This window comes from Dama dama, chromosome 8, assembly GCF_033118175.1.
Source record: "Dama dama isolate Ldn47 chromosome 8, ASM3311817v1, whole genome shotgun sequence".
Taxonomy (NCBI): Eukaryota; Metazoa; Chordata; class Mammalia; order Artiodactyla; family Cervidae; genus Dama; species Dama dama.
Window position 1 is genome coordinate 8,626,606 of NC_083688.1, and position 15,294 is coordinate 8,641,899.

The window sequence follows — 15,294 nt, forward strand, 5'->3', positions numbered from 1 at the left end:
CCAGCCTTCTCCATGCATGATTAAGTACGATGGCTTTTTAATGATTTGAGCTGTGCCTTCCGTGGATTGACAAAAATGGATTACCATATATTTCTGAAAACTGTGCCACTGAAATCAGATTTTTTTTTTTTTTTTTCAGTTTCTCACTCATCCTCGCAAACCTTTGCAGAGAATGACAAATACTTGGGCTTTAATTGTTAAGTTGCATGAGGGTGGCGCCTGAGAATTCCGAGAACTGCTCTCGCTGGGAAAGCCTTGAAAGGCTCCCAGGTTCGATCTTTGGGAAATTGAACTGTGTGTTTTCTCTGAAGCAGAGGGAGTTGTCTTCTGGGCCACGGCACGTCTGCTGCATTTGTTTATTGTGTTGTGCTCCAGATCTAAAACAGAAGCAGTTCTCACCCAGGAAGCGTGCTCAGGGCTGTCGCACCAGGAATGAGAAGTGGGTACACGTGGGCAGGTGGGTGAGGAGCTCTCCCTGTTCAGTTCATGCACAGACCCTCCCCCTCCTGCTCCATCTTTCTGCCAGACTCTGTGCCACATCCAAGCCACCCACATCTTCAAGGGGGATGTTATTAGTCCCTTTTGACAAATGCAGACTTGCGGCTCAGAGAGGTTAAGGAATCTGGTTGTGGTCACATAGCTGGTAATACACAGAGCCAAGGCCCAAACATTTTGACTAGAAGCCTATGCTTCTTCCATTATCACTGCTGTCTATTAAGAGAAATCAAATAAAGTCAAGTGAAAGGTGACTCAGAGGCACCTACTGCAGCTGATTTTCTTATTTCTTATATAAAGAAAAAAAAAAAAAAACCTTCCCTGCCCACCTATTAGTGCACTCTCTCTAATAATATGCATTACCTGACATTATCCCCATTTCACAGATGAGGATGTTGAGGCTTATGTGGGTAAACCAGCTAACCAGAGATCACACAGTTAGAAATAGTAAGGTAGGATTTGTTTCTACATCTCCCTGACTCCAAAATAAATTCCTCACCTCATCCTTTGTAGGAAATAAAAATCTGCCCAGAGGTCCCCCATCTCACTTAGGTGGTCAACACAGATAGATCTGCCAGTGGGAAGTCTGTGCTACTTTCTGTGTAAAATGTATACAAATGTCCATTTTGTAAAGGGGAGGGGTTGGGGTGGCTTCTAGCAGATTCTGAAAGGGATCTACAGATTAAGGAAAGGGAAGGGCTCAGATATCTGTGGAGGAGGGGGAGCTGGCCCCCTCCTCTGCCCTGGATGCTAAGGGTGAGTCAGGCGGGGCCGTCATGCCCCTGATGGGAAGAAGGCCAGCTGGTCTGGCCTCTGCTCCTGCCTGCGGGCTCCTCCTCAGTTCTCTGTCCAGGTTAATTCTGTATATGTTGACTCAGGCCCTACTGAGCACACCCGGCATCGAGTGTGTGAGTGTGTGTGTGTTATTCGCTCAATCATGTCTGACTCTTTGCGACCCCATGGACCATATCCTCTGTCCATGGAATTCTCCAGGCAAGAATACTGGAGTGGGTTGCCATTTCCTTCTCCAGGGGATCTTCCCGACCCAGGGATTGAAACCAGGTCTCCTGCATTGCAGGCAGACGCTTTACCGTCTGAGCCACCAGGGAAGCCATCATAGATGGTCTCAAGATGAATGTGGCAGGATCTCTGACTTCCAGGCTCCTGCTTGTTAGAGAGACAGACCAACAGGGACACTCCTAGAGTCGGCCTGGCCAGGTGATCAGCAGTGGGACCCAGAATGTGCGGGAAGAAAGCGGCACTCCCTCGATGAGATCTGGGAAGGCTTTGTGGAGGCTCGTCTGAGCATCAAGGCAGGACTCCTACAGGGAGGTACCAGCTGCTTTCACAAAGGCACTGCTCCCACCCATAGGTGACAGGTGTTGCCAAGCCCTGAGGAGATGGCCTGGGGGTCTAGTGACTGTGGGCACCTCCCTGGGACCCTGTCAGGCCCTCTGAACCTGGCCAAGTTTCCAGAAACTGCACAGAAACAAGATGACCCAGCAATGAAATGCGGCGTCTCTGAGGCAGGCAGACTGAGTTGAATCCTGGCTCCCCATTCATTAACCTTGGGAACCTTCCATGACCTGTCTCAGCCTCAGTTTCCCCACTTGATAAAGGGTGACACAATCGCACCCTCCTCAGAGGGTTGTTGGGAGGCTGTTTAAAGAGAGCCCGCATCTGCCTCCACACAGGTTCAATCGAGGCTGGCCGTGGACCAGAAGTGGTGTGATCTCTGACACTCAGGGTGATTCTGCGAGGTGGAGGTATGGTTGCTCCATTGTACAGATGAGGAAACTGAGGCAGCTAGTGAGTGGGGCTCCAGGGCTTGGCCCATTCCCTGCAGCTCAGCTATCCCAGCGACTGGAGGGACCTTCAGCTGGGGCACAGCTCTGTACCAGGCTCTCCTGGCACGCCTCTGCCGTCTCTTTATGCTTCTTGGGGTGAATAGGGCCTCTTTGATTTCCTTGCTTTTCCCCTTTCCAGGAGTCATCATTCACCTTGTTATCACAGCCTTGCATCTGTGCCTCTTGGCTCTGGCCCGCAGGCTGTGTTTGCCATGATCAATGCATAGCTCTGTGTGGCCACCATGTATATACAAGATGACGTTGTGACCCTGCATCCATGGGCCTGGGAGGCCCTGGCGCTTTCAGAGGGCAGCTGGAGGCTCCCCCCAACAGGGCTGAAGTGAGGTGACTGGCTGATGTTGCCCTGTGCCCGTGGTTGTTCTCCTTACCCTGAGCTTGTAAACAGCCCCCCACCAGCTGGAGGGCATCTCCAGCTGCCTTCAGGGGATCTCAAAGCACAGGCCTAGGTGCTCCCTGCCTCCTTCCTACTCATCCTAAGTGACTAGGGGGCACTCTCTAGCCACGATGGGCAGCTCCCGGGATTATTCTACCTGGGGTCCCCCTCCAGGACACTCTTCACACAACCGCTTGTGTGTCACTTTAAAACACCAGGCAGCTGGGGTCCCTAAGTCATCCACACGAGGCTTCCTGAGCCCCCAAGGCCCTGTGTGGTCTGGCCCACCACCCCTCACCACCAACTCTGTTCTCTCTTTCTCACCATCCCATGCCTCCTCTCTGCTGCCCATATAGGCCAAGACTTCCCGGCTCTGTTCTACTTGCTGTGTGCCTGCCTGGCCTGCCCCGACCCCCTCTTCCCTCCTTCCTTCAGGCCTCGACTCAAAGGCTCGGCCGTGCGCCTGCTCTCTTCCCCGCTGCCGCACGCGCCCCTTTGTGGCTCGGTGCATCATGTGATACCTGGTTGGTTTCTTTCTCCCCACCAGACCTTCAGCTTCTGGAGGGTGGGGACCAGGACTCTCCGCTCCCCACTGTGCTCAGCGCGGGGCACAGCCTGAGCAGTCCACAGTGTGTTTTCGGGTAAATGAATAAACCTGGGACAGGTGACTTAATTCTTGAAGTTTCCATCTTTATCTGTGAAAGAGGGACAATGATAGAGTTTTCACAAGGCTTCAAAAAGATGTATGTAAACATATAAAACTGTGCCTGGCATGGAGCGCTGTCTACAGCTGTTCTTGTTTACCTCTGTGGTTGGCATTTAAGAGAATCCCACATTCCACAAGCGAACTTGGGTTGGGTGTCCGCCCTGGGCCAGGATTTCAGAGATTCGTGGACTTGGTCTCTGCCCTCCCCTCCAACCCCCTCCACACCTGCCACCATGTTAGGAACAGCCCCTGTTACAGGCCCTGACTCTCCAGAGTCTTCATCATCCAGGTGGGAGGCAGTGGGTAGAGGGCATCATTCAGTAGATCTCAGTGACACCTTTACTCTCCAGGGCCTGTGCCAGCTTCCATTAAACAGGCTTAGATTCTGCCCTGAAGACACTCGCTGCCTGGGATGGACTTGAGAAAAGGACACAGATTTCTATAATGAAAGTTGAAAAGCAATTCTTTTATAAACATTCAGAGGAGGATGACCTCTAGTCCAGGTGCAGCAATCCGGGATGTCTTCATGGAGGAAGCAGCATTTTCTCCAAGACTTAAAGTAGATATTGGGTTTGGCCATCTGTGGAGACACTTTGGGTTAGAAGAGGCACTTCCAAGCAGACAGAATAAAGGGCTGGAAGGTGAGAAAAGGTGGACCTCATAGAGTCTGTAGTCTAGCTAGAGTATAGAAAACATGCCAAGACTATTCAGAAACAGGACTGAAAGGGCATAGTATCAGTCATCTACTTCCAAAATAATGCCATGTAAAAAATTACTCTGCAGTGAGTGGCAGACAATAGTCAGCATTTATTTTTTGTCCATGTGGCTGCATATAGGCTGGGGTTTGGTTTATCTAGGCTGCGCTCAGCTGGTTCAGGTCTGCTCCATCCATCTGTCATCCTTCATGGATCAGTGACTGTTTGAGACTTGTTCTTCTCCTGGTGAAAGGTGGGCATGCAGAAGGGCAAATCCACCCATGCGAGCTTATTTCAAACCTCTGTTCAAGTCATGTCCACTAATCCCACTGGCAAGTCTCAGGGCCGAGCCTAAAGTCAGAGCCAATTTTAATTCCCTTCCCACCATGATACCAAAGCAGGTTACATGGATAAGACCAAGACTGATGGAACAAGGATGTTCACCCTTCCCATGGAGGTGGAGAGACAGTACTGAGCAATCGTCTAATTTGCAGGGGGAAGCCAAACCATGGAAGGACTCTGGGTCTGCCCTCAGGAGCTCCCCAGAGCAGTGGTTGGGTTTAGGGTCTCTTGGGTGAGCAGCCAGCACTCTGGCTTTCACTCTTCTTCCTGTTGAGGCAAGAAGTGTGTTAAAAATGCCAGAGTGCCTGCCCAGCTTGGTCCTGCCTTCCTGAGAGCCCGCAGCTCCTGCCTGCTTGGCACTTAGGCCGTGCCATCCTTTCCTGCCGGGCCGAGGGTGTGCCTTCCTCTGCCAGAACTGAGCCTGATGATAACGGCCCTGTGCACAGAGCACCTACTGTGTGCTGGGGATGTCAGGTTCTCTGGTACTGAGCACCTGCTGAGTGCTTTGTTATACATCCATCTGAAGCGGCCACTCTGTTCTCAAAAGGAGGCCCCGTTGTCCAATTTTTCTGAGCCCCAGGGAGGTCAAGTCAGTTGTCTATGATCGCACAGCTGGGAAAGGATGAAGCTGGGTTAAAACCAAGTCTGTAAAGTCATGTGGTCTGAAAGGTGGTGTCTGGTTACAACTGTGAGCGCCCTGAGTTCCAGTTTCTCCATCTGCCTTTTCTTCTCTCTGAGATGTTCTGAGATGAAAGCAGTTCAGAGCTTGTTACACAGCACTGTTGGAGGGAATTGTCTGAATACCAGTTTCCAGGTCAGCCTGCACCCCCAGCTCTTATTTAAAAACAAACAAAACATTAACATTTTGAAGCACACCCTGTTTTCCAACGAGGAACCCTGTCCAGCAGGCTGCTTCAGTGAACCGTGTCTAGCCATTCGTCGCAGTAAACGTCATCTGGCGGTTGGCCGCAGCAAGCGTTCTCCAGCCGGCTGTGGCCGCAAAGCGTGGCATGTGTTTGGGAAGGATGCAGGAAGCCATTAGTTCCACCAGGGCCCTGATGTCAGCAGCTGCCCATCATGTCCCTCTGACAGTGCTTTCCTTGGATAACTGGCCACTGCTATGAGCACTGTGTTTTCTCCGAGGCCAGAAGGGCTTGTGAAATGTTTGGAAATCCCTAAGAAAGTGCTGTGGGTATTTCCGCCAGCCATTTATTCACGCAGCAGCCATTTGTTCTTGCCTTCTTGGTGCCTGGCCTGAGGATGGATGCTGGGGCTCCTGGGAAGAGTCAGACCCAGCCACTGCCCTCCGGGATTCACGGGCAAAGATGATTCACGGGCAAAGATGATTCATGGGCAAATATGTCAGATGCAGGGTGGACCGTGCTGTGACGGAGGCGCCTGCTGCAGAGCGAGTCAGGCTTGCAAAGGAGGGGGCGATCAGCTCTGCTGCGTCGTTCTGGAACATCCTGAGAAAAGACACAGCGCTCGCATCAACAGACACTGCAGGGTGTTTGGGGAGCTGCTAGTGGTCTGCTCTGGGCAGAGCATCACATGCAAAGAGAGCAGAAGGGAGGTGAGGCTAGAGAGGGTGCCACGGCCTGGACCACAGGCCCCCTGCACACTGTGCCCAGGACTTTGAACTTGGAGAACAGGAGGCTTTGAGGGCTTTTTTAAAGAGCAGTGACACAGTCAGATCTGATCACCTTTTTTTTTTTTTTTGATCACCTTTTATTAATCAGCTTCTAGTAAGAACATTCTGTTGGATTCCAAGAATATTTCCTAAAAAATATCTTTAGTCCTTCTGGAGGCACCAAGAAACCTTTTCCTGAAAATACTCAGCCCCTGAACACAACTTTATGTGATCCAGGAACTAATCATTACGGAAAGCTTCAAGGAAAAAATTCCTCCTGGAGGAAAACAAATAACCCAGACCTGATAAAAATGGGGAAGTCCTCATCCCTAAAATATTATGCAGCCAGAAGACGTCAGTTCAGTTCAGTCACTCAGTCGTGTCCAAGTCTTTGTGACCCCACGGACTGCAGCACACCAGGCTTCCCTGTCCACCAGCAGCTCCCGGAGCTTACTCAAACTCATGTCCATCCAACCAGCTCATCTTCTGTCGTCTCCTTCTCCTCCCGCCTTCAATCTTTCCCAGAATCAGGGTCTTGTCTAATGAGTCAGTTCTTCGCATCAGGTGGCCAAAGTATTGGAGTTGCAGCTTTAGCAACAGTCCTTCCAATGAATATTTAGGACTGATTTCCTTTAAGGTGGACTGGCTGGATCTCTTTGCAGTCCAAGGAACTCTCAAGAGTTTTCTCCAACACCACAGTTCAAAAGCATCTGTTCTTTGGTGCTCAGCTTTCTTTATGGTCCAACTCTCACATCCATACATGACTACTGGAAAAGCAATAGCTTTGACTAGACAGACCTTTGTCAGCAAAGTAATATCTCTGCTTTTTAATATGCTGTCTAGGTTGGTCATAGCTTTTCTTCCAAGGAGCAAGCATCTTTTAATTTCATGTCTGAAGTCACCATCTGCAGTGATTTTGGAGCCCAAGAAAATAAAGTCTGTCACTGTTTCCATTGTTTCTCCATCTATTTGCCATGGAGTGATGGGACCAGATACCATGATCTTAGTTTTTTGAATGTTGAGTTTTAAGCCAGTTTTTTCACTCTCCTTTTTCACTCTTTCACAGACGACCTCAGGTAGTTTTAAACATTGTACTTTGGGGTAGTGGGGATATCGCTTTAATTCATCCTCATAGAAACCCAGAACATTCCGCTGCTACTGCTGCATATCAAATTACTCCAAAACTTGCTGGCTTAAAACAATGATTTTATTATGCTCACAGATCAAGTGGGCTAAGAATTCAGAAAGGGCACAATGGGGACAGCTTATCTCATTGCCAGGCTATATGGCCCCTAACCTGGAAAGCTTGAAGGCTGAGGGTGACTTGATAGCTGGAACCTTCTGGAAGCTTTTTCATTCCCATATCTGGAATGGATGCAGACTGTTGACTGGAAGCTCAGATGGGCTGTCCGTCAGATAACATACGTATGGCTTCTCCACGTGTTCTCTCCTCGTGGGCTCTCTTGGGCTTCCTCTCAATATGGTAGCTGGTCCCAAGAGCCAGCATTCCAAGAGATAGGAAGTAGAAACTGCCTGTTTCTTAAGGTCTGGGCCTGAAAACTAGCACATCATCCATTTTGCTTTATTCTGTTGTTCCAGGTAGTCACAAAGTTGCACCCAGGTTCATGGAGAGGAGCTGTGGGCAGAGGTTCTCTTGTGGGATGGGACGTCCTGTGGAATCCATCTTTGGGAACTCAACCTGCCCCACAGCCACAGTGGTTTCTTTGGAAGCTGAGAAAGACATTTGTGTTGTTGCTTTACAGATTAAGAAAAGTCTCCGGATTGTATCATCAAATTAAATGCAACCATTAGTAGCTGGCTCTGGGGATATTGTGATAATAGGCTACGCCTTGGGTGATTTTTTTTTTTTTTTTTCCTATCTAAATGTTCCTTCTGGAGCTTATGTTGCCCAGCCTGACCCATTTCTCTTCGCTAATACAATGTCACATAAAAACCTCATCATCATTAATATGGCAGAGTTAGGAGAGACTATACAAACCACAGTCCAGCAGGGCAAGGTGGTTCATGGCCAGGCAGCCCCCAGGGGAGGAGGCCATGGGGTCCCAGGGTCCATTCCCCTGTAGAACCTGACATGTGAGATAGATAGCTCTGTACAGGGCAGTGGTGTGGACCCGCTCAACCACTCTGGCTGATCTGGCCACAGCCTGCTGGGAGGGTCTCCTCTGTCTATTGGCACCAACTCCTAGAGCACAGAGTTAAGCTGCCCTGGACATGGTCACTGAAGATGCCCACGTGATAGGTTCAGTCTGTCCAACCCACACATTTACCTTTAATGTCTCTGGGTGCCAGACTGTAGCTGAACATGGAAAGATATGAATGAGCCACAGCCCCTTTGAAGCCTTCCCTGCCCCGGGAAGGGGCCCCATTATTCCGAAATACTCATCAGGCACCTGTGATGGGCAGGAAGTGTTCTAGACAGTGGAGGACCGCAGTACACAGAACAGAGCCTCCCCTCCAGCAGTTTACACTCCGTTGGGGAGACAGTAAACAGGGAAGCAGATCCGTGTGTAACGTTGCCAGGAATAAAGGAGAGGGAAGAACTATCACAAGTGCCAAGGCCAAGGCTCTAGGGCTTGGAGGGCTCCGGGAGCAACAAGCAGCTGGTGTGGAGGGAGGGAGGCCAGGCAGAGAGAGGAAGCCAGGGCAGGATCACAGCCCCCCAGACAGTGGCGGGGGGGGGGGGTGCTGGGAGGGTTTTGAGCAGAGGAAAGGTATGACATGACTTGCATTTCTGAAGGTGGAAGGCCAGAGGAGGTGAGGAGTGGGTGGAGGCTGAAGCTCTTATGAAGACAGAGCCACCAAAATTTGCTGCGGGATAAGATGTGGGGGCGAGAGATGAAGAATCCAGGGCTTGGGGCCACAGCTCTTGGGAGGAGGGTGTTGGCATTCACCGAGGTGGGAAGACTGTGGGAGGGGCAGGTTGGGAGGGAGGGGCAGGGTTTGCCTTCAGACAAGTTACAATCGAGGTGTCTCTAGATCTCCAAGTGGAAGTGTGAGTAAGGCATGTTGGATAGTGAGTCTGGGCTGGAGGTCAAGGTCCTGGCTGGATATTTAAATCTGGGAGTCATCAGCATGTGGATGGTATTTAAGCCATGAGATCAGATTGAGTCACTAAGAAGAGGAAGGAGAACAGACAAGAGGCCTAAGGACAGAGCCCCAGGCTTTCAAGGCCTGGCGATGAGGAAGAACCGGCAGAGGAGACTGGGAAAAAGCAACCACAGGGTGAGAAGGAGAAGCAAGAGGAAGAGGGGTGTCCTGAAGGCCAAGACCCACCCCAGAGCCAGCGCGAGGCAGGGAGTCCGTGCAGGAGACAGCCAGCCTGGTCTCCTCCCTCCTGTCAGCCCACTCCACTGGCCGCTTTCTCTTGAGCCTGGAGGCGACCCTGCTGCAGACTGAGCCCCTGCTGTTACAGAGGACAGGGCAGTAGATGGACAGCTCCGTTATGGTGATGAGAGTGGAGATGAGCGTGCACGAGCCTAGAGGGTGGGCCCCGAGGGGCTGGTGAGGACCTTTCCGGGAGGGTAAGACTTCATGCAGATTGTGGGGGGAGGATCATGGTGGCTTCCTGGCCGAGGAGGCACTGGGCGGGCTCTAGATCCCCCAGGAGAAGGGGAGATGGGGAAGACAATCCCTAGCAGAGTTTGCAGAAGTGTCACAGAAGTCAGGGCAGGTGCTGAGGCTGCAGGGAATGGTCGGTGGCATTGGGGTTGGGGGCTCTGGTCTTCGGGGCTGCAGGGAAGGGGTGTGAGAGAAGCCTTGGGAGCGTTTGGCCTCAAGGAGTTCTCAGTCTAGTTAGTGGGAATGTACTGCTCAGCGAAGTACAGTACAGGGCAGGAATGAAGGACACCTGAGTGGGAGGCCTGGGAAAGTCCTCTGGGAGCTCTCTGGGCAGGAGGAGGTTGGCTGGGTACAATCAGAGAAGGCTGCCCGTGGGAGATGACCTTGAAGAAGGTGAAAGCTTTGCATGTGCCCAGATGCACAGAGAAGCTCTCTTGTCAGAGGAGACCACACATGCAAATGTAGGGAGGCCAGAGCATGCAGCCTGTGTCCAGGAAGCAGAGCTGGATGGGAGATGATATTAGCCAGATCCACTGGACTCAGACCCAAAAAGCCTCACCCCCTGTCCCCAGTTGTTGCATGGGCACTGCAAAACCTTTGCAGGCTCCTGAGCTGGGGAGGGGCACAGTGGGTCTGGTTTTAGGAAGACAGGTAAGGTGACAATGTACAGGGTGAATCGGAGAGGCCTGGGAGGCAGGCAGAGCTTTTTGGAGGCAGATGCACAGCCAAGTCAGGGGTGGGAAGCAGCGGACATAGGTGGGACCCGTGTGACGCTTTTCCTTTAAGTTGAGGTCAAGACTTTTACAAGCTGCGTCTGGTGCCCACGGGGTGGTGAGAAACCCGTAATGCAGGAGGGTCACAAGGCGTCAGTGACCCTAGAAGACTTTGTGGAGGGGCTGCCCAGGGCCAACTGGGGACAGAGGGCCACACTTCTGCTTGTAGAGGCAAGCACGTGTACCCAACATCGTGCCAGCTCCTTTTCATCTGCCGCCACACTTCACCCTCCCGGCAGCCTTACCAGGTTGGTCCTGCCGTATTCCCCCTCTTGCAGATGAGAAAAACGAGGCTCAGTGAGGTAGTGACTGGCCCTGTCACACATAACGGAGCCAGAATGTGAACCCATGCCTCCCTGGGCCAGACCAGCATTTCAAGGTGAGCTAAGGGACCCCAGAAATAAAAGCAGTGAACCGATATGTCAAGCGCTTACTCTGTGCCAGACACATACAAGTGTATTTAGGCTGGGCATTATATGATACCCTTGTCCCAGCTCAGGAACCTTCAGTGGCTCCCCAGTACCCCGGCCCAGGGGTCTTTACCTCATTTTACAGATGAGAACTTTGGCACTTAGAGGAGATGTGTTGCTGACCCAATCTGGGATTTGAACCCAGAGCTGTGGTTTGGTTTTTTTGTTTTTTTAACAGACCCCACTGCCTCGATTCCTGGAGAAGGAAATGGCAACCCACTCCAGTGTTCTTGCCTGGAGAATCCCATGGATAGAGTGAGCCTGGAGGGCTACAGTCCATGAGGTCGCCAGAGTCAGACACGACTTAGCCACTGAACCGCCACTACCACTGCCTCCTGCCCTGGCAGAAAGAGGAGCCAGCGGTGTCCTTTGTGAACACGAGTTCAGAGCTAGAGCTGGGAGAGTGGGCTACCCCAGCCCAGGGAAGCTGCCAAGCCAGCTGCCTGACTCTCTGCACCCCTCTGGCTCTTTCCTGACAAGTTGTGGGCCTGTTGATTGAACGGACGGATCTCCTTTTCCCTGGGGGAGCCACCCCAGACAGGCCGCAGGTACAGATAGAGTTGACTTCGGGATCATGCCTTCTTTCCTGCCTGGCGGCTGGGCCACCAGGTAACCTCTGGCCTGAAACGAAAAGCTTTCCAATAAGTGACTTGCTGGCCTGCGGCCCAGCAGGGTGGTGGCGGGGGGCGGGGTGAGAGGAAGCTGAGAGCCAGGGCAGAACCCTGCCAACAGATCTCTTAGTGAGCGGCCTCGGGAGTGTTCGGGAGCACAGCTGATCACAAGGCGCCCTGGCTGCCCTCCTGGCCCAGCCGAGGTCCCGGGGCCTCTGGGCTCAGGGTCAACCCAGGAGACGGAGGGCCCACGGGGTGAAAACACCCGCCAGCCCAGAGACAGGATCCAGGAATCAGATACTGTGGGCTGCCTCGCCCTTGGCCCTGAAGGACACACAGCTTGGGCTTCTCTTCTCACTGGTCGGAGCAGCCTCCGGGCTCCGCCAGGAAGCGGGCTCAGCTAGCAGATCCGAAATTGTTTCCCAGCAAACCGAGACACCCTCATACGGAAAACATATTACATGTGGCCCAGCCCGGGGCTTCTCTCTTCCCTTGGCCTAAACTTTAAGGGGATCTCTCTGGGGTCCTCATCTATGAAACCTAGGGATGAGGCAAGGGGGGATCTCAAGAATTCCTCCAGGCCCTAAAGAACTCAGGTTTGAGGCCCTGTGGTGAACGGGAAGGGGGCCCCGGCATCAGAGCCTGGAGCGTGGATGCCAGGCCAGCACCCTTGGGTCTGGGCATGTCTCTGTCCACGTGTGGCCCATCCGTGTCCCAAGGCCTGAGCACCTCAGGAGGGTCCAGAGTTCCCACGAACTGTGTTCGGCCTTGGACACCTGCCTGGAAGCAGCTGGGATAAACCAGGAAAAGATCAATTTTGTTTGGCTTTGAGTATGTTTTCCTATTAATGCTTAAGTGTGGGAGGGGTTGATATTCTGGAAATTCAGTTCAACCCAAATGCCAAAGCCATCCCAGGACACACGCCTCTGGACTGGGAAGCGAGTCGTTTCCCCCGCACCCCCACCACCCACCCCCCGCCAGCCCTCCCTACCCTCTACTCTTCCTTGCAAAACCCTTCCCCCTGGAAATGGCTCTTTAACCTCCAGATTTAACTTTCTGCCAACTTCTCCCGGGTCTACCTCCCATCTTTTTCCAGGGCACGCCTTTTATCTGACCTTGCCCGGCCTAGAGAGGTGGTTAAGTGTTTGAGTTTCATAGGAATTACTCTGCAAAGTCAACACAAGTGAGCAGTTAGGGAAGCATTAATTAAGGAGATCAGACACTAGCTCTGAATGCAGGAGGGCCCACAGAGCCGTGCTTCAAACTCAAGTGGGGCTCAGCACCCATTGGCCAGCTCTGGCGGCCTCTGGGGGAAGGCAGAGCCTGCGCGGCTCAGTGCTTTGAGCCTCTGCAAGGAGTACACTGAACGATCAATACTCCTTTTAAGTTACCCCCTAGTCCCTGAAGAAAGTTACTGCTGCCTGTGATGACTGTAGGACAGAGTTGATGGGAGCCTGCCGTCTCTTCCAGGAAGCCCTCCAGGTGGCACCAAACACATCTTTCTCCCCCCTTTCCTCCTTCACCATCCTCTACAAGCCACGCGCTGTTGTCCCACATGGGGAGGTCTTCTCATTGCTTTTCTGTCTGGCTTGTGAGGGGGAAACTGTACAGTTTTCTCTGCCTTTACTCCCAAGACAGGAGTCTGAGGCCCAGGGGTGGCCATGGACTCTTTAGTTTGTGTATGTGTTTGGTTTCTTTGCTCAAACCGTCTTTCCTTTTTCTTTTTTTTTAGGCAGAAATAAATTTCTGGTTATAAAAATAATCCATGAGCTAGAAGCAATCAAAAAGCACCTGTAATCCTCACCCTCAGAGATAACCACTGAATCACTTCCTGCCAGACTTAATTCTGTTGTACCAGCTTGTCCATACTGGCAAACAGTAAAGAAATTATACTCTGCTTTTTTTTTTTTCCAATTTAATCTTTTTAGCTTATCAGATCCTGTGAATATCTCCCCAACTAATAGTCTTTCTCACTTATGTGAATGTATGCATAGTGTCCTAGTTTGTACATGGGCCACAATTTGTGTAACTGATGCCCTATTATTGGACTTGGAGGTTTTCCCCCCCAACTTTTATGCATTATATTTGGGGCTTTCCTGGTGGCTCAGATGGTTAAGAATCTGCCTTCAAGGTCTGCCTGCAAGACCTGGGTTCTATCCCTGGGTTGGGAAGATCTACTGGAGAAGGGAATGGCTACCCACTGCAGTATTCGTGCCTGGAGAATTCCATGGATAGAGGAGCTTGGTGGGCTATAATGGGGTCACAAAGAGTCAGACACGATTGAGCGACTAACACTTTCACTTTCCACTTTTTCACCCATTATATGTTACTGCAATAAATACTTTCCTGGGTAAATATTTATGAACATCTTTTTTCTTAGCATAAAATAAAGAATGGAATTGAAGAGTCAGAGGACTAGCACATTTTTAAAGATTTTGTAGACTAAATACCAGTTCACCCACCCTTCTGCTCACTCTGCGGCATCACAGAAAAGTGGTAGGTGCCCACCTGGCGCTGATAGTTGACTTGCTGCAGATGGAAAAGTGAACCAAGGTCTGGGAAGCTGCTCAGCCCTTGAACTTGTCTCCCCGACCCACCACCCTCTCTTTGCTGCCCTGAGGAGGAACCAAAGGGAGGACTCTGGGTCCCAGATGTGCCTTTAAAGGCTGGTGGCCTGGGGTCTCCCCGAGTTGTGCCTGGGAGCCTGCCTGGGTATTTAGAGGAGGCCTGGCGAATGGTGGCTTATGGTTGGGGTGGAAAGGATGAGAATGACCCTGGGTCACGCCCTGCATCCTCTGTGCCTGCAGGAGGCCTCAGCGGGGCCACGGTCATCGACTCCCTCGACACCCTCTACCTCATGGAGCTGAAGGAGGAGTTCCAGGAGGCCAAGGCCTGGGTCGAAGAGAGCTTCCACCTGAACGTGGTGAGCCCAAGACCTCCTGGGGTACTAGGACTGGAAGGGGCCTGAGAGGTCAGCCACCAGCTCGCCTCCCGTCTCTGAGACCCTGGCTGCCCAGCAGGGCATTCTCAGAGCCAGGACTCCCAACACTCTGTGCCAAGTGCCCTTCCCTGTGACCAGCCTTAAGGTGGGGGATGTCCCGCCAGCCCATGAGTATTTACTAGCCTGAACTCCAGGCACATTGCTCCCACCCAGGAAGCTCCTTCTGGGGCTGAATCCATTAGACAGAACAGCAGCAACAGGGGAAGCGACTCTGGGAAGGGAGAGGTGGCTATCTGCTTGGAGCTTCCCTGAGCTGGAGCTCGCACCTACGTGCCCCTGCGCTGCCCTCTTGAGACAGGTGAGGGGGCACGGAGGCCATCTGGTGTGAGGCCCATGGCCAGGTCTGGGACCCTCTTGGTCTCCAGCCTTTGCAGGCAACCCTGCTCAGGACCTCAAGGACCAGACCTTGGGGAGGGACTGCTCACGTGTATGGATGGTACAAACGCCTTAAATACCAGATGCCTGCCTCTCCCAGTGATCTCCCAGCCTGGACTAAAGTGACAGATCCATCCTGGCAGTCTCAGCTCCCCGCAGGGAGAAGCCGTTTAGGTGGTCTGGGGGAGCAGGACGTGGAGACAGATGGTGGAGCCACGTCAAAGTCCACCATCAGGCTCCAGCCGGGGCTCCACGAATGACAGGTCCTGCTGTGAACTGGGACGGCTCCTGTAACTCCTGGCAGAGTGGACGCCTCTGCTCCTAGAGGGGACCGTGTCACAGTGGAGCAGGGCAGAGAGACAGAGTGGAAAAGGTC

At 52.2% G+C, this 15,294-nt stretch overlaps 1 protein-coding gene across 2 annotated transcripts in view; it reads left to right on the forward strand.

Moving 5' to 3' along the window:
- MAN1C1 (mannosidase alpha class 1C member 1) overlaps positions 1–15,294 on the forward strand; it is a 149,658-nt gene that overhangs the window by 97,848 nt on the left and 36,516 nt on the right. For both annotated transcript variants that reach the window (XM_061148246.1, XM_061148247.1), the window contains one exon: positions 14,350–14,465. In XM_061148246.1, coding sequence (XP_061004229.1) covers positions 14,350–14,465 — 116 coding nt within the window. The remainder of the gene's footprint in view (positions 1–14,349; positions 14,466–15,294) is intronic.